Source organism: Vombatus ursinus, unplaced genomic scaffold, assembly GCF_900497805.2.
Source record: "Vombatus ursinus unplaced genomic scaffold, bare-nosed wombat genome assembly UNPS02014786.1, whole genome shotgun sequence".
Classification (NCBI taxonomy): Eukaryota; Metazoa; Chordata; class Mammalia; order Diprotodontia; family Vombatidae; genus Vombatus; species Vombatus ursinus.
Window position 1 is genome coordinate 45,511,921 of NW_020954564.1, and position 24,667 is coordinate 45,536,587.

The 24,667-nt window shown below is 38.8% G+C and overlaps 1 protein-coding gene across 4 annotated transcripts in view; it reads right to left on the reverse strand.

The window, feature by feature from the left end:
- LOC114047022 (DENN domain-containing protein 1A-like) overlaps positions 1-24,667 on the reverse strand; it is a 702,955-nt gene that overhangs the window by 262,614 nt on the left and 415,674 nt on the right. For all 4 annotated transcript variants that reach the window (XM_027867675.1, XM_027867672.1, XM_027867674.1 and 1 more), the window contains one exon: positions 16,272-16,317. In XM_027867675.1, coding sequence (XP_027723476.1) covers positions 16,272-16,317 — 46 coding nt within the window. The remainder of the gene's footprint in view (positions 1-16,271; positions 16,318-24,667) is intronic.

Below are 24,667 nucleotides of genomic sequence, written 5' to 3' on the forward strand. Positions count from 1 at the left end.
TAGAATATATGCGTCTCAAGAGCCGGAACTATCTTATATCTTCAGAACTTAGCACAATGTATGGTAGAGTGCTTAAGAGATGCGTATTATCTTTGTTATTATTACTATTACTGACTCACATTTCTATGTGGTGCTTTAATGTTGACAAAATAACCCTGACATGTGGCGGCACTATTTCTCCTCATTTTGAATAGAAAGAGTCAAAGGATAAGACAGTATCATATTATTTTCCCTTTACAGTTAATATTCTACAGACTATTGAATAGATGGGTAAAATAACTGCTTTTTAAAAACTGAATAAAAGTATAATGATGTAAACACATTTTCTGTAGGTTCACTGAAAGCTTCCTCAGTACTATTCAGGTACCCAATAGGAAACCAGGGATTTTCACATGCTTCTGAGTTCCTCAGGTGGACCTCTTTATTTTGAAAGCTTTTCATCCAGGTAGCTTAGAAAATATGAGAATTTGGCACAGCATTTATTAAAAATGGTTTCATTAAGTTTTTATGGGTAACATGACATCTGGGTGATTGTAAGTAACAGTTCTCTCAGAAAGAAGTTTCTTGGCTCAGTACTCTAGGATTGTTGAGGTACATATTTGTGGAATGAGCATTTGTTGTTTGAGTCCATTAAAGACTGTGAACTTCTGATACATAATGCTAGCTACCTGGCCATGCACATCTTGTTAACTTGGTAGATGCTAAACTTTGGCTGTCTGAAATGATGTGTTGCACAATGTCTGCTACATCTCACCCCAAGTCTCCCATAATCTGTGTTGATCACTAAATCAAGGCTCCTTAAAGATAATCCTTCTATCATTTTTGGTGATTAGGACCTGGACTTGAATTTCCATCATAAACCTTTCCATCTTCACTAACAAATCAACATGCCTCAGGCATTTGTTCCTTTTTTCTTTGTTTACAACTTGTTGGTTTGTATTCATGAGGCTGTGACTTGCAGAAGTTCTTTTGACTAATCTCTTGTATCCTACATGTTTTATAGGCTCCACCAAAACTATCACACTTCCTGTAAAATTAAACAAATCCAATGGAGTGTACCTGTTATCATCCTTTCCTGTTGCTAGGTGAAGCAATGTCTACTTTCTTTTGTTATAATAACAACAATAATCATTATCATGTTAATCCATCCATAGAGAATTGCTGGCAAGGAAACACGCAGATGAGTATCCATTTTGCAACTCACAGTAATAGAGAAGTGCTGGGGTCACTGAGAGGTTAAAGGACTTGCCCAGGGTCACATAATCCATATATGTTCGAGGTGGGACTTGAACACAGGTCCTCCTACTTCTGAGACTCTCTCCCTATCTACTACACAACACTGACTCTCTTGAATATTATGGTAACAATTTTATGCACCAGCCATTCTCTCCTATTTCCCCCAATTTGACCTCCTTGGTGAACCAGTTCACCAAGTTCAACTCTACATTATCCTTCTTCTCTTGGATCACTAGTCCCCTTATCATATCACTGATTTGTGCTTTGCCAGATTTAGCCTTGGATCACTCTCACCATCTGCTACATTCACTCCTACACATGCAGCTGAACAAAGGTGGGGAAAATTAAACAACCTTTTTGATACTGTCTGTTACAAATTCATGTTACACAACTTCAACTGGGCCTTCATTGCTGCTAGGCAATCCTACTATACATCCGTTATTAACTCACTATCCCACTCTCCACAGGCTCTTCCAAACCTTTTCATCCCTCCAGACCTCCCATGATTCCCCCACCCCCACCCTCTCAGCTGAGATATGTGCCTTATATCTTACAGAAGAAAACTGAGGCTATTATTTGTCATGAACTCCTTGTCTCTTGTTCCTCATCTCATACCACTCATATATCTTCTGCTACTATCTCCTTCACCCTGTTTCACATGAAAAGGAGAACTTCTTATCAAAGCTAACCCTCCAACCAGCACAAGTAATCCCATACCACTCTGTCTCCTACAACAGATTTCTTCCTCTGTCACCTCCACTTTAGCACTTATTTTCAATCTCTCTCTTCTTGACTCTTTTCCTATTTGCCTACAAACAAACATGCTCATATCTCCCTCATCTTTAAAAAACCCTTGTGATCCTTTCATCCCCATTAACTATTATCTTACATCTCTTCTGCTCTTTGTGGCTAAATTCCTTCAAAAAGCTGTCTACAGTAAGTGCCTCTGCTTTCTCTTATCTTACTCTCTTCCTAACCCCTTACAATCCAACTCCTAACTTTATCATTCCATTGAAATAGCTCTCTCCAAAGTTACCAGTGATCTCTCAGTTGCCATATGCAATGGCCTTTTCTTAATCCTTATTCTTCTCACCTACTCTGCAGCCTCTGACATTGTTGATCACCCTCTGCTCCTTGATATTCCCTTCTTTCTAGGGCTCTGCAATACCACTCTCACCTGGTTTGTTGCCTATCTGTCAGACCACTCACTGCTCCTTCTCATGCTTCTTTGATGGGTCCTCATCCAGATCACACCTTCTAAATGTGGGTGTCCCACAGGGTTATGTCTTGGCCACCCTTCTCTTCTCTTGCTATACAAGCTCATTTGGTGATCTTAGAAGCTCCCATGCAATTTAAAATACCATTTCTATGCTGACAATTCTTAATTGTACCTATCTTTCTCTAACCTCTTTGATGAGTTCTAATCTTGCCTTTCCAATTCTCTACTTGACATCTCAAACCGCAAGTCTCATAGACATCTTAAACTCAACATGTCCAAAACTAAACTCATTATCTGTTCCCTAATCCTTCCCCCACCTAACTTCCCTATTACTATAGAGGGTGACATCATCCTCCCAGTCTCAGGTTCCCAACCTAAGTATCAACCTCAATTCCCCACTATCTCTCACTCAATCTGTTGCCAAGATCTGTTGATTTCATTTTTGCAACATCTTTCAAATATGGCACCTTCTCTACTTGACACAGCTACCACTTATCTTGCCTCAAATTCTCTACTGATCTCCAATGCTGCATCTCCAACTGCCTTTCAGACATTTTGAACACATGTCCAGTAGACAGCTTAAACTCAATATGTCCAAATAGGAACTCATCTCTCCCCCCCAAATCTCATCCTGCTCTTTTACTTTTATGAGAACTCTCTTTTATGAGAACTTTTATTGCAGAGAACACCACCATCCTCCTAGTCCCTTAGGCTGGCAACCTAGGAGCCATCCTGGACTCCTCACTATCTCTCATCATCCACCCACCCTCTTCCCCATATCCAAGCTGTTGCCAAGGTCTGTCCATTTCACCTTTGTAATATCTTTCAAATATGCCCCCTTCTCTCCTCTGACCCTACAATCACTCTAGTGCAGGCCCTCATCACCTCATGCTTGGACTACTGTAATAACCTGTTAGTAGGTCTGCCTGCCTCAAGTCTTTCCCCACTTCAATCCATGTATTTGGTCACCAAAGTGATTATCCTAAAGTGCAAGTTCAACCACATCACTCCCCTATTCAATAAACTCTAGTGGTTCCCCATTGCTCCCAGGACCAAATACAAAGTTCTCAAAGTTATTCAAAGCCCTTCATAATTCTGCCTCCTCCTACATCTCCAGTCTTCCTACACCTTCCACCTCACCATGTACTCATTGATTCTTTGGTCCAGTGACACTAGGCTCCTGACTGTTCCACAAACAAGATACTCCATCTTTTGGCTGGGGTATTTTCTCTGGCTGTCCCCTAGGTCTGGAATGTTCTCCTCCCTCATCTCTGTCTCCAGGTTTCTTTCAAGTCCTGAATAAAACCCCACCTTTCTCAACCTCTCTTAATTCTAGTGCCTTCCTTCTGTTGTTTCAATTCTTATTAATTACTGATGCATGGACCAGTCAATCCTTTTACCATTTACATGTTTAACTTTTATTCATGAATTAGAGCATTTGTGTGATTTTATTAGTAATCTCATTTTGACTTTTGCATTAGCAACTACACATTTTCATGCATATGAGCAATGAAGGAAAAAAATGATAAGTGTGAGGCACGCAAGTTTGTGGAGTGGTTGTTATTCTACCAGGTGCTTCACTGGTCTTATTCACCTTACTATTGTTCAGCATTCCCCATGCATTTGTGGCACATTTTCATTGTTTGCCTTTAAAACTAGTTTTTGTGTTGCAATTATGCCCCCAAGGAGTTGTTGTAAGTCCTTTGGGCACTTAGGCCAAATGTGCAAAGTCAATGACTTGGCTTAGTGAGAAAATAAAGGTGTTAGATAAACTTCATGCTGAAATGTCTGCAGCTGCTGTTGACCATGAAACATTACAGTTTTTGGAGGTCAAGGGAACCTAACACCCTAGTTCCTATAGGTTCAATGTATCAACATTTGCATTTTTTATTTTCATGCTGTTTTCTAGAAATGTTACCCCCATGAAAAGGGAGGATTGACTGTAGTAATAATAATTGCATTACTTCTTATATTACTAGTATCATATAACTTATTGTAACACTATCAATTACTTACATAAGTAGTGATGTATAAAAACTACTTTATGTTTTCTAACTCAATTCAATTCAACAAGCATTTATTAAGCACTGATATGGTACAATGGGAAGAGGAGGAGTTATTAAGTCAGCAGACCTGCATTCATATTTCACCTCTGGCACTTACTACCTATGACTTTGGGAAAGTAAATTAACCTTTCTGGGCCTCAGTTTCCTTATCTGTAAAGTACAATAGTCAAACCTTCAATGGATTCTGAAGCCTAGATATAAGGTGCTATGCTAGGCACTGAGGATATAAAAGTAAAATGAAAAAGTCTCTGCTCTCAAGAAATTTATATTCTTTTTTGTGAGTAGGGGGTTGTACCATTTAAACAGATAAATAAATAAAATTTGAGGAGAGACAGTAGGAACAACTAGAAGGTAGATCAAGAAAAGCTCACCTAAGGAGGTAGTGCTGGAGATGGACCTTGAAGGAAATAAAGGATTCTAAGAAATGGAAGAAAAGATGTGCATTGCTGTCCAAATGAACAGGGAGGTGAGACAGAATTCCAAATGTGTCTAATACCTAGTAGGCCAGTTTGGTTGGCATGTGGGGTGTATGTGGTAGACTAATATAAAATTAGCTAGAAAAGTTAGGCTAGAGCCAGGCTGTGATGAGCTTTAAATGCCAAGCCAAGGAGTTTGTATTTCACTTTTGAGGCAAGAAAGGCCAGTGAAACTTTTTTTTTTTTTGCTTTTTGGTGTGGCAATCAGGGTTAAGTGACTTGCCCAGGGTCACACGCTAGAGGAGACAATATGCAAACAGTTCTGTACAAAGAGGACATACAGGCTGAGTAGGAGATAATCTCAGAAGAATATCCCTAAGCTTAAGGAGGACTGGAAAGGGCTTCTTGCAGAAGTGGGACTTTGGCAGAGAACTGAAGGAAACCAGATAGGTTTGCAGGCAAAGATAGGGAGGTAGATAGTTCCAGGCACAAAGGGAAAGCTAGTGAAAATTCACAGCCAGGAGATATGGAGTGTTGTATACAAGGAATAGCAAGGAAGCCAGTGTCAATGGAAAACAGATTACATGGTAGGGGAGGCTGTAAGGTGTAGAAGAATAGAAAATAGGAAGGGTCCAGGTTATGGAAGTCTTTAAAAGCCAAAGATAATTTAAAATTTTAAATTTGATCCTGGAAGCAATAAGGAACCATTGGAGTTTGTTGAGTAAGGTGGCAACATTAACATGGTAACATTGAACATTATCAATTTAACTAGCTGAATGGATGATAGCCTAGAGTGGGGAGAGGCTGGAGGGAGGGAGACCAAATAGGCTATTGCAACAGTCCAGTCATAATTTAATGAGGGCCTGATTCAAGGTAGTGACAATGTCAGAGAAGAGAAGGGAAAGTATGAAAGATATTACAAAGATAGAATCAATAAGGCTTGGCTACTTATTAGATATGTGGGGTGAGAGAGTGAGGTGTTGAGGTTGACTCCTAGGTTATGAGGACCTGGATGCCTGGGAGGATGGTGGTACCCTTGACGGTAAAAGGGAAGTTAGGAAAAGGAAAAGGTTTTTTGGGGAAAGATAACGAACTAACTTTTAGACATATTGAGTTTAAAATGTCTATGAGACATCCAGTCTGAGATGTAAAGCAGGGAGTTGGAGATGTGAAAATGGAGGTGAGGAGAGAGGTTAGGGTTAAACAAATATATATGAGAATCATCTACGTAGACATGATAATTGAATCATGGAAACCAATGAGATCAATTGAAATAGTATATAGACAGAAAAGGGACCAGGATAGAACCTTGGAGGTTACCTATGATTAGTGGGTGTTACCAGGACAAAGATCTAGCAAAGGACACAAGAAGGAGCAATCAGATAGGTAGGAGGAGAATCAGGGAAGCAGCAAAGTATTGTGAAAACCTAGGTAAGAGAGTATTAATGAGAAGAAGGTGATAGAAGCTACAGACAGGTCAAAGATGAGGATTGAGAAAAGGCCATTAGATTTGGTAATTAAGACATCATTGATAACTTTGCAGAGAGTACTTTCAGTTCAATGATAAGGTTGGAAGTCAGACTGTAGAGAGTTAAAAAGACAGTGAGAAGTAAGAGAGTGGCACATTGGTTGTAGACTGCCTTTTTAAGGAGTACAGTCAAAAAAGGAAAAAAGATATAGAATGATAACTAGCAAGGATGGATGGATCAAGTGAGGGTTTCCTGAAGATGCGGGAGACTTAGGCATGTTTGTAGGCCATAGGGAAGCAGACAGTAGACAGAGAGACATTGAGTATAAGTGAGAGTGGAGATGATAGGGTAATATGCTGAACAAGATGAGATGGAATGGGATCACTTATGCACGTAGAGGGGTTCCCCTTGGTAAGGAAAAGGGCTACAATTTCTCATGAAAGAAGAATAAAGAAGAAAATGGTAGAAGGCATCTGAATGATGTGAGATGAGAAGGCAAGAAAAAGGAGCTCTAGGCAAATAGCCTCCTTTTTTTTTTCAGTGAAATATTAGGCAAGATTCTCAGCTGAAAGGGAGGAGTGAGGGGTGGAGAGTCAGGAAATGACATGATCAGATTGATGCTTAAAAGTAAATCATTTTGGCAGCTATGTGAAGGATGGATTGGAGGGGAGAGAATAGAAGCAGAGAAAACAATTAGGAAATGAGTGCGAAAGTCTAGTGAAAGGCAGTGAAGCCCTGAATTGGTATGGTGACCATGTGAGCAGAGAGAAGGGAACAGATGCTGAAGACATAAGCATAGAACTTACAGGACTTGGCAAATGACTCAATATGAGTATTGGGGGGAGGAAGAGTAAAGAGTCAAAGAGGATTCTGAGGTTGTGAACCTTGGGCGACTGAGGGGATGGTAGCACATGTAATAGAATAAGAGAAGTTGGAGTAGAGGAAAAGTGGGGGCTGGGGAGGAAAATAATGTGTTTGTTTTGTGCAAGTTGAATTTCAGCTGCCTTCAGGAATTCAGGTGGAGATGTCTAACAGAGAGTTGGTACAGGAAAAGAGCTCACAAGAGTAAATGGCATTAGATACATAGATTTGGAAGTCATCTGCATAGATATGATAATTGAGATAATAGGAGCTAATAAAATCATCAAGAGGAAGTATAGAGAGAAGGGGGCACAGGGCAGAACTTAGAGGGACACCCAGAGTTATGAGGATGAGAGATGGCTGATGGTCCAGCAAAGAAAAATGAGAGGGGAAGCACAAGATGGAAGGAAAAGAAGCAGGAGAGAGCAAAATTGTGAAAACTGAGGGGAAGAGCTATCCAGGAGTGGTCACAACTACCCTATGATGTAGTTTTCTTAACCCCATTTTATAAATGAGGAAACTAGCTCAGAGAGGAAATGATGTGGCCCCAAAACTGTATCAAGATGTGACTCAGGGCCTATGACTCCAAACCAAACCAAAAAGCCTATGTTTACAGTACTGAGGTTTTCATGTAAATAATAGTTCAAATTTATATAATTTAATTAATTTATTATGTTAAAGATCTATTATGCTGGACCATTTAAATGAACGCAATTACAAAGGATTTTGCTTAAGATTTGTATGAACTGATGCAGAATGAAGTGAGCAGAACCAGCAAAGCAATTTTTATAATAAAAGCAATATTGTAAAGACAACAACTTTGAAAGACTTTAAGAACTGTGATCAATGCAATGATTAATTATGATTCCAGAGGATTCATGATGAAGCATGCTGCACACCTCCTGACAGAAAGGTGATAGGCTCAGAGTGCAGAGCAAGACACTTTTTTTTTTCTAACATGCCCAACACAGAAATTTGTTATGCTTGACTATAAATATATACCAAAAGGATTTTTTCTTTCTTTTTCAATGGTGGGGGAGGGTTAAGGTGAGGGCAAAAAGTGGGATGGAAAGAAGGTAGATTTTTGTTACATGAAAAAAAATTTTAAATTAAAAAAAAAAAAAACAACCTTCCCTTATAACAATTATATTTTGTCATATATCCCCAGTACCTAGCACAGTATTTGACATATGGGTAGTACAGTATTATCCTCATTTCATAGGTGACGGGGGTCTTTTCTAATGGTATATACCCAGTATCTTCAGGGTCTAGTTTCAGGGTTCTTTCTATCACTTCGTGATGCCTTCTGTGTAAACGACCCAACATCGATAGAGCATTATTGGGTCGTTAACTAAGAGCTGGTAAGTATGTCCACACTGCCCTTAATTTCCCAGCTATTCTAAGAACCTATATGCAAAGTGTAATTTCTACCCGAATGCAATTATTTTGTGTTTTGAATTAATCCAAGCATTTGCTATCAGGAGCTGCAATTTACCAATATCTAGCTGTGAAGTCCTGCTAAGAAGAAAAACAGGAGAAAAAATTTAAATGGAAGGCTTTTGTTCACTTGCTCTCAAACTATTTAAAAAATAAATAAAAAAAAATATAACCCAACACAAAGAACTAAAGATTCCTGACATTAAAAAAGAGAAAAGGGCATCTAGTTGTACCAGTGCTGGTTCATTTGACAGAAAAGCTACCTTTTTTGAGTGACTGAAAAATGTTGTTTTCTTTGTTAATAACGGATCATTGTGATTTTTCTGCCAGGGCTTGCCAATTCTTCCAGGAAGCCATCATTGATGTCTCCACTTGGTAATGACCTTACGCCTCAGACCTCACACAGAACTTTGTTTTGCAGTTCTCTAATACATTTATTATGGCATATTGTATATTATAGTTATCTGAGTATATGATTTAACCTCCTGCTACACTGTAAGCTTTAATAGGGCAGCATATATATCTTAAACTGTACTTCACTGACATTTGGCATAGAACTCTCTGCACATAGTAGGTGATTAACAAATTTGTGCTGAATGAGACAAACCAAACACTCTGTCACAGGCAGAGACAAAATATATCAGATCAAAGGTACGTAAGATCATAGCCATCTTAGATTTATAACTGAAAGGGAATTCAAAGCTCATTTAGTCAAGTCCTCATTTTTGTGATGAAGACAAGGCCCAAAGAGATGACTTGTTTAAGGTCACACAAGTAGTAAGTGGGAGAACGATCATTGAAACCTAGGTCCTCTGATGACAAATCCAGAGCAAGTGCAGAGAACGGCAACCAGGATTGTGAAAAGACAGAACTGCACTCTACATGAGGATCACTGAAGGAATTAGGGATATTTAATCCAGGGCAGTAAGGTGGCACAGTGGACAGAGTGCAGGGCCTGGAATCAGGATGAATCATCTTCCTGAGTTTAAATCTGGCCTCAGACACACTTACTAACTGTGTGACCCTGGGTAAGTCACTTAACCCTGTTTGCCTCAGTTTCCTCATCTATAAAATGAGCTGGCTAACCATTCCAGTATCTTTACAAGAAAACCTCAAATGGGGTCATGAAGAGTAGGATGGGACTGAAACAACTGAACAATAACAAACCTAGAGAAGAGAAGATCCACAATTGCTTGTCTCCAAATATCTGAAGGACTGTTATAGGAAGGAGGGATTAGATATATTGTTTGGCATCAGAGTATATAACTAGGAGCAACGGCTATAAATTATAGATGGCAAGATTCCAGCTTTATACTAGGAAAAATGTCCTCACAGTACAAATGCAATATAGGCTACATGAGAAGGGAGTGGGTTTGCTATCACTAAAGGTCTTGAATCTGATTCTATGTGGCTACTTGGCAGAAAAATAATAGAAGAGATACTTGCTTAAGCAGGAGTTGTACTAGCTAAGGTCTTTTTAAACTTTGAGATTCTATTATTCTAGTGCTTTTAATGATCCCAAGTTTCTCCCTGAAACAAAGATCCATCTTCTTAACATCAATATTCATGTGAGGGTATATGCTGTGAGTCACAGTATACCAGTCTCTGAAGAATTCAAGTTACAAATCACTCAATTGAAAATGAAGAGAAAACATTGTAGGTGCTAAGAGGCTGTAGCATATTATCAAAGAACTGCACAGAAATGGTATAAAATATCATCAAAGAAATGTGCAGTCATCCAAGAAGGTGAGTCAGTTATGTAGGGAGGGCAAAGAATAACAGAGGAGGATCCCATATGCTCCACTGGTTACCCCACAACATGAATAGATGGAGAAGGCCCCCATGTGGAACCGATGGGGGGAATGAAGAGAAGACACAGACAGGTGTTATACAACAAGAGGAATTATGGACAGATTAGGACCTGTACCATTGGAAAGAGCACCCACATTGATAAGGTTACAGACCTACTGCAATCACACTCTATGGATTTTATTTCATACCCATTAAATACAATTAGGGGTCTATTCTCCAAACCTAGGTTTACATGACTTCTCAGCTTTAAATACAATCTTATAATTAGTGGTGTGAAAGAGACCAATTTATTCTGAGAACCCTGTGGAATTAATCATATACTTCTTGGGAGCACTGAGGGGCCCTGGGGTTTTGTCCCTGCGTGTACCTCCTACACCCACTACTGCTAAGAATAGGTTAATGCAAAAAATTTTCTAGTTGGAGTATAGAAAAATCATAATAGAAGTAAGAAGAGTAAGAAAGAAAGGGTAGGGAGAAAGAAAGAATATAGAAAAGTACTTCAACACTTAAGAATAAAACCTTTAATAAAAACTCCCACCTCCTCAGTATCAAAAAGGCCATTTGAACTCCGATTTTGGAATGCCAGATTGAGGGAATTACATGTATTAGCACATATCTTAGAAATAAAAGCAACCCAAGGGAATATATTGTCATGAAACACAGAATTTTGGAATTGGAAGGGACCTCAAAAAAAAAAAACAACAACTTTAAAACAGAATATCAAAGTTAGAAGACACCTAAAATATAGAACATAAGAACACAAAGCACAGAATGTTAGAGTGACCTTAAAGGTCAGAGAATTCAATCAATCAGAATTGGAACAGACTTCAAAGGTTACCTAGTCCAATACATACTTGAATAGGAATTCTTTGGTCATTCAGCCTCAACTGGAAGACCTTCATCTGATGACCTCCTGAAGCAGTTCCTTCCTTTTTCGACTGCTCTTGTGGTTAGGAAGTTTTTTCCTTACATCAAATCTAATCTACCCCTGCAACATTCTCCCACAGTTCCTAGCTCTGCTTTCTGGGGATAAGTAAAACAAAGCAAACCCATCTTTGAGATGATAGCTCTTCAAATACATGTAACCAGCCTCTAAGTCTTCTCTTCTCCAAGGCTAAACATTGCTAGTTCATTCAAATGATCTCAGGATGGCACCCAGCCACCTTCCTCTGAACATGGTCTGCTTCTTCTTTCTAAAATGAGGCACTCATCAGTGAACAGAGCACTCCAGACAGGATGTGCCCAGGGAAGAGCACAGCAGGACAATCCCCTTACTTGCTCCGCTCACTGCTTCTGTTAATTCACTCTCAGATTGAATTAGGTTTTTTTGGCTTCTGTGCCACACTCATTTTACTGATGAAGAAATTGAGGCCCAGAAATGATTCAAAGTCATGCAATGTGTTTGTGGAAGAAACAAGACTGGCCCTAGGACTCAACTCAAAATTCAGGGGATTCCTGTGCCCCTCCCCTTCCCCAACTCCCCTTTCCATTGATTATCTAGAAAGGTTAACATTAAGAAATAACTTCAGAACACCACCGATTTTTATAAAGAATGCTAGCATATTATTTCCTTAATAAGAAGCTTAATCTTTTTAGGCACCCATTTAGCTCTTGTAACATTATTTTCATATTTTTTGACATTGTAGGATTTTTGTGCATTTGTTGAAATGTCATCTATTGGAGACAGAGCCAATATAAAGACAATATAATTGTCAAGACCATGTTTTTTTTCAAGGAATTCAAATTTGAATTCAACAAACATATTTTGAGTACCTAACACATGTGGAACACTTTACTAGACCCTGGGGGAAATACAAAGTTTGAGTAAGAGACAGTACTTTTCATCAAGGAGTTTACAGGCTGGTAGGACAACAATACAGACCTTTCTGATGACTACAAAGTCAATAGTCTTGAGATCTGATCCTTAATCATCAATGGCCATGTCTGGGATTTTTGTTCATAGAAATCAATAATGACATATCTTTTTATTCAAGAGAGAAAAGTGCCAGGAAATCCCATTATACACAGTTACTATTATCCAGCATTAGTCTCTGTTCTTATACATTATGTGACAAAAATACATTTTAAAATTAAAGAAAGTATGAATATGCATGAGAAAGGGAAAGGAGGGAGGAAGAGGGGGAAAGAGAGGGTAAAGGAAGAGGGGGAAAGAGAGGGTAAAGGAAGAGGGAAGGGCTTAGGGGGAAGTGGGAGGGAGAGAGAATGCTTATATAAACACAAGTAAGGGAGGAGGGGAAAGGGAGAAAGATATTTGTTAGAAGGGTACATTGTAGAACAGGGTTTGTACTAGATGATCTCCAAGGTGCTTTCCAGTTTGAACATTCTATATTCCAGTATCTTTTGTTCTGAGATTCTGTCTAGCTCTAACATTCTATGTTCTATAGGCCTGACATTCTATGACAATGGGAAAGAGAGAGGACTGGCTAATTGCTTCTAGTAACTTAGCCCAGAGCTGAAAATGAGGCATACAAGGAGTACTAACTCTTTAAGGTAGTAATAACAGTAATAAATACCTAACATTTTTATAGTATTTAAGGTCTGGAAAGCACTTTACATATTTTTTCTCATTTGGTCCTCATAACAACCCTGAGAGTAGTTGCTATTATTATCCTCATTTTATAGATGGGGAAACTGAAACAGAGAGGTGAAGTGATTTGTTTAGGGTCATACAACTATTAAGTGTCTGACGCAGAATGTGAACTCAAATTTTCTTGATTCCAAGTACATTGCTCTATCCACTACACCACCTAGCTGTTACCTAGGGTAACATTATTTCATATTAAAAATATCTATCAGGTTAGTGATAAATAAAGCCCCTCCTCCATGATCCATTTTCAAGTTATAAGAAATCACAATTCAGATTTTACCCTGAACAACAATTTTGAGAGTCATAAAAATGGTTAAAAAGTCTCCTCATGGTTTAGCTTTTTCTAAACTTTTACGAACATCTGCCACATTCATTTGAAGTTTAAAAAATTCTGGCACATATGCAAAGGCATAATAAGGTGCCTATAGCTTTTGAGAAGAATTAACAAGACAGTCAAAAATAAGTCTTTTTAAATCCTTTGCTGAATTGCTAGTGAGAATGACAGTGTAAGAGGGAATGTATCTTCTCTCCCTATGCTTTCTGAGGAATAGCAACAAAGACCTTCATTCATTCATTCAATAACAATTTACCAAACACCTATTACGTGCAATGAATGATGATGCCAGATGCACCAAAATTAAAAATTAAAAAAAAGCATAGTCCCTTGCCCTCAAGAAGCTTAGCTAATACAACAGAGAACATGATACAAATGTATAACAACTACAATGTGTAAGGTTCCAGGGACAGAGAGTTCAACTCCAACTGGAGATTTTAGGGAACGTTCTCCAAAGAACACAGCATCTGAGCTGGGCTTTGGAGGATGCACAGGAGGTGACATGTGGAAAAGGGCATTGAGGAGTGTGGGGTTAGAGTCCAGATATACAAAAGCATTATATCAGGTAGTTTGTGGGTAGGAAAAAAAAAGACGTCAAGGAGTTGATTTTTAGCTGGAACATCAAGTGTGTTAAAGGGAATAGTAGGTGATACAATTAAAGAGATGGCTGGAACCAGATTGCTGAAGGTTGTAAACAGAATCACAGAATGTCATAAGTAAATGGGATCACAAGGATCATCTAATCCAACTCTCTCATTTTACAAATGAGTCAACTTAAGCCAGACAGACAGGACATATGACTTATCCAAATACACACATTTTATGAATGGCAAAGCTTGGGTTGGAATATAGATGTTCAGATTCAGCTTTTCCCACTACACCATGCTGCCTGTCTAAAAGACTTGGAGGAGATAGGTTTTTTGCCTTCGGTTATCATAAGAGCTGTCCAGCAGGAGAGAGATTAAAATTGTTCTTGGTCCCAATGATAGCAAGTTTTAAGGAAGCACATTTCAGCTTAATAATTGAACAATTATATTAGCCCACAAACAGAATGGGCTCCTTTGGCTACAATGAGTTGTCCATTAGTGGATATCTTCTAAGCAAAGCCCAGATGCTGGGAAATTAAAGAGGGGATTCTTGCTCAGGTGGGGGTTACACTTTCAGCTCTAAGATTCCATGGTTCAGCAATGTGTAGTGGAAAGAACACTAGATTCAGAATCAAGGGACCTCAGTTTGACTGGCACTTCTGCTATTTAATGCCTGTGTAACCATAGGTAAGTCACTTCAATCGGTGGGCTCGAGTTTGGAAAATGAAGAGGTTGGGGGACAGCTAGATGGTGCAGTGGATAGAGAACCGGCCCTGAAGTCAAGAGGACTTGAGTTCAAATCCGGCCTCAGACCAAACACTTGACACTTACTAGCTGTGTGACCCTGGGCAAGTCACTTAACCCCAATTGCCTAAAAAGGAAAAAAAAAAGGAAAAAAAAGAAAAGAAAATAAAGGGGTTGGATTAGATGAACTCTAAGGTCTCATCAGGCTCTAAATCTTATGATAGGTGGTGCCTCTTTAATTCTTTTATTTTTAATGTTCTTTTTCATTCTAATTCTCAGCGGTGTTCTTCTACTGTAGCTTTGATTCCACCTCAGCTCTTATAAACAAAAGACAGAAAAGAGAAAAAAAGTTCAATACAATACAATCTGAACACATAATCTGTGACAATCCATAAAACCCTACACTTTATGTGCCCAGGGCTGGGTGATGACAGAAAGGCAGAGTTAACAGAATGCAGGAGCCACATGGCCAGCCTGTCAATTTGGAAATTGGAGCAGATTTTTAATGGTCTATTTGGATTGAGATTCTCAATGTCAAACAACAGGTTTTCCGATAACCAACTCTTTTCGTTTCGTAAGCACAATAGCACTGTGTGCAACAAATAGTGAAGAAGCAGGTGGTCCCAGTCGACCTACAGTGAATTGAACAGAAAAGAAGAGGCCACATTTCCTTCAAGACAAGAAAAGCTTTACCACTGGGAGAAGCAGTTCCTATTCTCCCCTCCCTTGAGAGCTCATCTCCTCTGTGAAAAAAGGCAAGCTCAGGACTTTGCTCTCAGAGATTATATACAGCAAAAAGAACTCCACAGGCATGCACTGCCTCTGCCCCAATGATACAAGTGTGGAAGCTGAGAGGCCACATGAAGAGGTAGAAAGCACACTAGATTGACAGGTATTGGGTTTGAGTCCTGACTCGGTCATTTATTTGACACTGGGCAAGAACTCCAGTCCTCTCAACCCAAGTTTGAAATGCTTTTAGTTACCCTGCTGCTGTCAGTGTTCTTTACAGCTCCCATTCTCACCATCCTAAGTTCTAAAGTTCTTTCCAACTCTCAAAGTCAATGGCTATATGCTTTTAGTTGCAAAGTCAAGCACTTGGCTACAACAGGAATACATACAAGCTGGTTCTTTAGTATAGGCAAGTGGACCACTATTTGCCCCAGGCTTGTAATATTCCTTTCAAAAAATCCTCCTTTCCCTTAAGACCTTTTCTACTCTCCTGCCCCTGGAGCCTCACCCAAGAAAACATCAGCTCCCATCTGAATGAAAGATCTTGAAAACAATAACCTAGTGAGAAGGGATCTTAGCTGAATGCTCAGCTTTGTCAGCAAGGGAGGGGGACAGAGCTTGAGGTGTTGCTTGTACGAGTTCCCATATGTTAAGTTGTGAATACAGATACCCAGTCTATTCTAATGCCATGCAGAAACAGGAGGAAACCAAACCACAGAGCAAAAAATTTCTGGAGAAAGCAAGCCAACTTACCTCCATTAGACTTAAATGTATTCCTATGAGGTAGGGCATGGGAGCACTGTGAAGAGAAACAAAGACAAACAGCTGTTTTAATGTCTGTTGCATCCGCCTGAAAATTACAGACGGTTAAATATTTGCAGAAAAACTGTTTTAATAAACGTATGCACAGTTACATTTTCTTTCACAACAAAAATCCTAATATGACATTATGTTCCCGAGCTGAGAAGCTTCACAGGGATTTTCAAAATGTTTGCTGCCTGGGAATGATAGCACACGCCTGTAATAGAAATGGCAGTTGAATAACAAGGCTTGAAATGCAGGAATTAACAACAAGCTAGAATGGGAAAAGGGTTATTTCTTCCATGATTGTACTCTCTGAGGTCCTGCACAAGTATCACCTTGTCCATGAAACTCTGCCTGATGACCTCGGCTAAAAAGTGTCGTCGTCGTCCCCCCCACCCCCACCCTGCCCAGAGCACCCTCCACTCTCTAGTATCTCTCTGTGATGGCTCCTGTGCACTGTAATCTAATGTGTGGCATCGCTATATGTGTGTGTCCTGGGATCACTACATTTAGCACATTTACAGTTGAGTAAACTGGAAGGAAAGTTTGAGGGGATTTGATCCAAGCCTCTTGTTTTATAGATAAGGAAACAAGCCCAGACAAGACTCTCGCTTGAACCTGCCATCCACGGTATTGTCCTATATCTCTTCTTCCCTTTGTAGCTAAACTCTTCAAAAACGCCATCTACAATAGGTGCCTCCACTTTCTCTTCTCTTACTCTCTTCTCAACCCTTTATGATTCTGACCTTACGATTCCACTGAAACGGCTTTCTCCAAAGTGACTAATGATCTCTCAGTTGCCAAATCCAATGGCCTTTCCTCAATCCTCATTCTCCTGGACCTCTCAGCAGTCTCTGACACTGTTGATCACTCTCTCCAACTTGATATCCTCTTCTCTCTAGGTTTTGGGGACACCACTCTCTGCTGGTTCTGTTCCTACTCATCTGACTGCTTCTTTGCTGCATTCTCATCCAGATCACATTCTCTAATTGTAGAGGATTGGAACCTTGTCCCACAAGGTTCTATCTTGGGTCCTCTTCTTTTTTCCTACTACTTCATTTAATGACCTCATTAGTTCCCATGGATTTAATTACCATCTCTATGCTGATGATTCTCAAATCTACCTATACTGCCCCCAATTTTCTTCTGATCTCCAGTCTCACATCTACAACTGCCTTTCAGACACCTCAAACTGGATGTCCAGTAGATATCTTAAACTCAACCTATCCAACAATGAATTTATTATCTTTCTCCTTAAATCTCTCTGGCCTCCACCTTCCCTATTACCATAGAAGACACCATCATCCTCACAGTCCCTTGGGTTTGCAACTTATGAGTTATCCTTGACTCTTCCACTATCAATCACCTCTCATATCCAATCTGTTTCCAAGGTCTGTTGATTTCATCTTTGTAGTATCTCTCAATTATGCTCCCCTTCTCTCCTCTAATATGTCACCACTCTAATGTAGGCGTTCATCACCTTACACCTGAACTGCTGCAATAGATTGCTAGTGGGTCAGCCCGCCTCAAGGATTTCCCCGATCCTATCCATCCTCCATTCAGTCACTAAAATGATTTTCCCAAAGTGTAAGTCCACTCATGTCACTCCAACCTCCAACTCAAAAAACTCCACTGGCTTATTGCCCCTAGGATCAAATAAAAAATGTTCTATTTGGCATTCAAAGCCCTTCATAACCTAGCCAAAGTCCTAACTTTCCAGTCTTATACCATTCCTAACCCTCCACCCCCATTTCAATGACATCAGCCTCTTAGCTGTTCCATTAACAGGACATTCCATCTCTCAGCTCCTGGCATTTTCTCTGGCTGTCCCCAATGTCTAGAACATTCTTCTTCCTCCACTCTGACTACTGACTTCCCTGGCTTCCTTTAAGTCCCAACTAAAATCCCATCTTTTATTGGAAGCCTTTCTCAACCCTTATTGATTGTATGCCTTTCCTATTTATCTGTAGGATAAGAAAGGAAAAGATAGATTGCCTTGTCTCTATTTGTTTCCATGCTGTCTCCCCCATTATATTGTAAGCTCCTTGAGGGCAGGGACTGGCTTTTGCCTCTTTTGTATCCCTAGCTCTTTGCACAGTGCCTGGCACATAACAGATGCTTAACTGACTGACTGCATGCTCCCTAAAGGCACAGACTGAGTTGTTTTCATCTTGTACTCATAGTGCAAATATGTGCCATACTGTCTGGTACGTTAGGTGTTCAGTAAATGTGTGTTGAATTGGTGAATACTGAACGCTCACTGTCCATTTGAAGCTAAGCATTGTCTGGAGAGTTGCATCCAGGTGAACATACTCATTCAACAGCCCAGGTAAGAGCTCCCACCATGGTTTATCTTCTGGGTTCATAGAATCATAGAATGTCATTGCTGGAAGGAATTGCTGGACACAAGAAGCACTTAATAAATGTTTGATCAATCGTTGAAATGAATAGAATGTTAGAACACAGACAGAGCACAAAAGAAACGTTAAAACATTAACTGTTATGGCTGGAAGGTACATTATCATATAGAATACTGGTACAAAGAACAGGAGAGTCTGGAAGGGATCTTAGAACATAAAACAAAGTTAGAGTATTGAAAGTTAGAAAGCCTGAACATCAAGTCCAACCTTATTGTTTTTAGATGGAGAAATTGAGCTCCAGAGAATTTAAATTCCTTTCTTAGAGAAGTTACTAGCCCAAGATCATACAGAGAATAAAAGAACTGGGATTTGAATCTCAAGCTGGCAGAAGAGAGGAAAGCATGGGGATTTACTGCCAAAGTTTTTCTTAACCCATTTCCAGAGACAATCTCTCTCTAGAATTTGATCTATGTCAAATTTATGCTTTTCTCAATAAGATTTCAAAAAGGGGCAACCACTGCTTGAAAGCAATAACCACAAACACCTGTGAGGATGGGACATGATGGCTTTCAATCACAACAAACTGGGTGTTTATTCTACATTACCATCATAGGGACACTGAATACTTAACTAGATGTTAACCTTCCATGAAGAGGCAACTGTAATGTAACCAAATGGGCACTGAAATGGAGCCTGGTTTCCCACAAGTCACTTCAATTATTTTCAGTCTACCTAACTGTAAACTGAAAATAATAATGCTCATACTACCCACCTCACAGGAATGTTGTGAGGAAGGTACTTAAGCTGTAAAGCTTTATTAAAATGGGAACTATTATTGTTAATCTCAGCCTCAGTTTCCTCATTTATAAAATGGAAAAAGAATATTCTTTGTTCCACCTCCTCCACAGGGGGTGTGGCAAGAGAATCGGTTCATGGTTTATAAAATATTACAGAATGGGAGTCATTATTATTATTCTGAGCCTTAATCTCTTCTTCTATAAAACTGGGAGGAAAGAATTCTGTAAACTGTAAAGAACTGCAAAAAATGGGACTTGTTACAGCATCAATTTGCAGCTGCACAAAGATAACAAACAAACCTTTACCAGAAAAAATACAACCTGAACCCCTTAAATAATAAATTAAATGTCACAACCAAAAAAGTCCCATTCAGAGTATAAAATACCCTTTTCAGGCAAAGTCTACAAATTTCTACAACAGTATTTCAAGACAATGGAAACAGGGCCCTTATGAAAACTCCTCTGATTGGGAATCATTCTCCCAGAATGCTTTAGGTTTTTTCCCTCAGAGCAATAGAAAAGAGTCGTATACTATAATGAAACTGAATTTTTTTATTTATGTTTTTAAAACTTTTAATGAAGAAAATAAGGTATCTAACTTTTTTTTTCTGTACACATTCAACTTCTTCTCTAATGGAGGCCTTCCAGGGGCAAGCCACTGTCTGATGATGTATTTTATTTTTTCCTCTTAAAGCATAAACCATTAGTTTAAGATGCCAGTTGTACAAATGCTCAAACTTCCTTGTATGATTGGGCTCTGCTGTCCAAGCTCTCCCCAACATACTGTGTAACGAATATGCTTCTAATTAAGTAGCTTCAGGAACACGACAGCTTCAATGTCAGAAATACAAAGTCTGAATCCCCGGCAGGAAGTCTTAAGACTGCAAATGTCTCATCTCAAGGAACCTTGGCTAATGTAATGAAAGGAAGCAAGAAGAGTGTGGAATTCCAGAACAGGGGCAAATTATTACTGTCTAGAAACACAGCCTGCCAGTCAGAGCAAGAATTTCCCAAATCTGTAAGAATTAACCCTACTGCATCAATTTCTCTATCTTTCATATTTAATTGAAGAATGAGCCAACAGTGAGTTTTAATTAGAATGTCAAAGGAAAAAATTAGCTGCTATCAAATGATTTAGTCTATAAAAATGGATTTCAAAAAGAAAAGACTAACTAAATATGTAGAAGTAACAGTCTTCTACGTGATTTATTAATTAAGGTTTTTCTTCTAAAAGGAGATAGCACTGCAGTATAGCAAAAGGTGCTTAGGATGTTTGGATCCTGTATAACTATGCCATTTGATCATGGGCAAGTCACGTAATCTCTCTTGGCCTTAGTTTTCTCATCTAGTAATTGACAGTGATGAGCCAGAAAACCTCAAACAAAAAACATTTAAGAAATGCCTAGGATATGCCAACTACTATGTTAGGCACTGGGGATACAAAGGTAAAAATGCAATTATTTCTTGCCTCCAAATAACTTAGATGTAAGTGAGGCGTACAAAATGTACAGATGCTTCGTAAGAAAATAGAAGCTATCTACAAGACAAACAAATGGCAGAGAAAGGCGCTAGCAGCTGTGGAGGGATCAGGAAAGGTCTCATGTAGGAGGTGACATTTGGCATAACTCTGAAAGAAACTAAGTAGTTTAAGAAGTGGAAGTGAGTCAGAACTATACTCTATGTCTAGAAGACAGACTGGTCAGAAGTGCAATGATCAGAGAGGGAACGGCAAGGGGGCCAGCTTGGCTGTTGTGTAGAAATATGAAGGACGATAAGGTCTAACAAACTGGAAAGTAGGCTGAAACCAGGTTGTGAGGGCTTTAATGCCACAAAGAGGAGTTTGATTTTGACCCTAGAGGAAATAGGGAGCCATTGAAGTTTCCTGAAGAGAAGAACATGGTTGGACATATGCTTTAGGAAAATAACTTTGTCAGGGGAGGATGAATTGAAAAGGGAAAAGAAGAGGCAGGGAAACCAATCAGCAGCCTATTGCAATAGTCTAGGTGACTATTCTATGTTCTAACACTCAGTTTTAACATTCTGTGCCCTAGTAATCTAGGCTCTAAGATATTCTTAGAACATTATAAAATTTGAAACATGGAAGTTCTAATACCATATGTTTTTGTCTTCTTACAAAACCAAGTTTGTTTAAAAACAAGGAAGAAATGAAATCATTAGAAATAATATGAAGGTATAAAACACTAAGAAGTCACCAGATAAAAAGTTGATTACACACTTTAGGCATATTAAACATGCATTATTTAAGTGCAATAATTTTTCCAAGGAGTCATTATGACTTATCATAGAAAAGCAATTTCTTCGCCAAGTCTTGTTAGGGATGTAACAGCTCTGTATTTAGAACATATTTAAGACGCATTATTTACTCTACACACCACAATAGTTTTATGTATTGTACAAATGTAAATTTAGACAATTACTTTCTATGCTGTCATCATTTCCCCACTAAACCACAGATACGTTTTTGAATCTATTACAAATTTCTGGCAAACACGCAGAAACCTAGAACCTACTTGACAATCTCTAACATGCTGCAAATATGAACTTGAATAATTCTGTGTATATTCATACAATAATACCAAGAAAGAATACTAACTTAAGTTTACCGAGGACTTGGCAATTATTTCACAGAATCACAGAATTTCCAAACTGAAAGGGACCTCAGAGGCCTTCTAGTCCAACCTGTTCCTGAACAAGGAGCCTCCCTCTATACCTCTGATAAGAAGTCCTTTAGCCTCTACTAGATGATCTTTGGAAAGGAGAAATACAGTATTTCCAAAGGAGGCCATTCCAAATACACAGAAGTTTTTCCTTTTCATTGAGCCAGAATCAGTATCTGTCACTTCCAACCATTGTTCCTAGTTCTCCTTCCTGAGTGCAAGGAAGACAAATCTAATCCTTCTCCTATGTGACAGCACTTCAAACAGTTAAAAGGCAGCTAGCTCTCTCTTCTCCAGGCTAAATATCTCTAGTTCTTTCAAGTGATTCTCCTATGTCATGATTTTGAGGCACTTTTTTAATCTAATCAACTAACCAGATATTTAATGGGTACCAACTAATTGGGGAGATAAGACACATTAAACAACAAGGCAGTAACATACATATGTAAATTCATATATAGAATATCCATCAATGTTATACATGTGGTACATATATGATCCCACCTAGGCATGTTATATGACTATAAATCAAGGAATAACACAATCTCGGAGGAATCAGAATTGTAGATGACTAAAAGATAACTAGAAAGATTCACTGTGAACCATCAGGAACACTGGGGTAGTAGTGAGAGGAATCACCACTACTGGGGTTACCCTAGCCCCTTACCTTAACCTGTCTCTCCTTTTCCATCAGCTGTTGGCTGTCTCAAAACTCATCTGAAAGAGTCAGACCATGGGAAGAACTGAGACAGCTTGGAGGGTACCCTATCTCACTCTTGCCTTTTCCCTTTTCCCTGGCTACTTAGCTTCTCCCAAGGCTTTGGCTGAAATGGGGGCTAATAGTTCTATTCCTTCTGATAAGATGAAAGACAACCAGACCTTACCATCTGTCCTAACCTTCCTTCCAAAGATTCTCCATGCCTTATGATCTGATCTGCTTCTATGCCCTCAAGTCCTCTGTCACCATCACCTTATGTAACCTAAAGACTTTGGGTTCTTGCCATGTGTTTCGTAGTTTTTGGGCAGCTAGGTGGGATATGAAGAGTCAGACACGACTGAAACCACTGAACAACAACAATCAGTCTCACTGCTGTACCTTTGGGACTTTTGGACTCATTCATCTGCTGTGCAGCTGAACTTTCTTTTATGTGTTCTCTCCTCAATTAGGTGTACTTCTTGAGAGCAGGGACTATCTCTCTATTTTTTTTTCTTACTTGTATGTGCCTAGCACTTAGTACATAATAAATGTTTTTTCATTCATTTGCTGTGGAATCAGGAAGGCTTTAGCACATAACAATGATTCTTGTATGTGAGAAAGTTCAAAGAAGACATCATCAAGGATTGGAAAAGTAGGTAAGATCATGTGAGATATAACAGATGGCCATTCCTAGTGCTATTCTGATAGCTATAAAATATTAAAGGAATCATATATATACACATGTACATATATGTATGCATGTATGCATACTATTAAAATCTATATTTAGAAAGAGAGTATACAAACTGGAGAGATCACAGGCCAAACTATCAAAGAACATAGTTGTATGACATATTGATATGATACATGTCATTGTAATATTGTTATAATGTGGTGCTAAATTATACAATGCAGATCGTTAGAAAATAGAGCAGTATTTATGGGGGAAAGCTTCATGCAGGAATAGAACTTGATGAATGGGATATATATGTATGTCTGTATGTCTATATGTATGTATGTATGTATGTATGCTTTAATGTATGTGTGTGCATATATGTGTGTGTATGTATTAGTAAGAAGTTGCAGAGCTGTTTGATGCCTGTGAGGTAGACAGGGAAAGTAATACAGGCTGTCCTAAAAGTCTTAGTGTAGTTATTTTAATTTTATTTTTATTTTCAGTTCCACAGTTTTTCCTTCTCTCCATCCCTACTAGGAAAGCAAGAAGTTTGATACTCATTATAAATATGCAGTCATACAAAATATATTTCCACATTAATGATGTTCTAAAAAAACAAAACCAGAAAAATAAAGAACAGAAGAAAATATGCTTCAGTCTGTACTAGAGTTCATCCGTTCTCTACCTGGAGGTAGATAGTATTTTACATCAAGAGTCCTTTGGAGTTATGTTGGCTCATCGTATTGATGAGTTACTTAGTATAGTTTTAAACTAAGCTTAAATTAATTTAATTATCTCTAGAGATATAGAGTGATTTGCCCAATGTCACAGTTACTAAATGAACCTCAGGTAGGGCAGGATAGCATTGTTGTGGAGCATGCAACATAGAGTCAGATGATCTGGTGTCATATTCCAGCTTAGTTACTTGTTTATGATCTGTATGAAGATAGGTTACTTAATTTTTGAAAATCTTAGTTTCCTCATCTATGAAATAGGGATAATAAATTAATTGCCCCCCACCAGGCTTGCTGTAAGAATCAAATGAAATAACGTTGGTAGAGATCATTGAAAACCTTAAAGTGCTACATAAAAATTAGTTATCATTATGATGGAATGAGGACCTGAGTCTACGAGTAT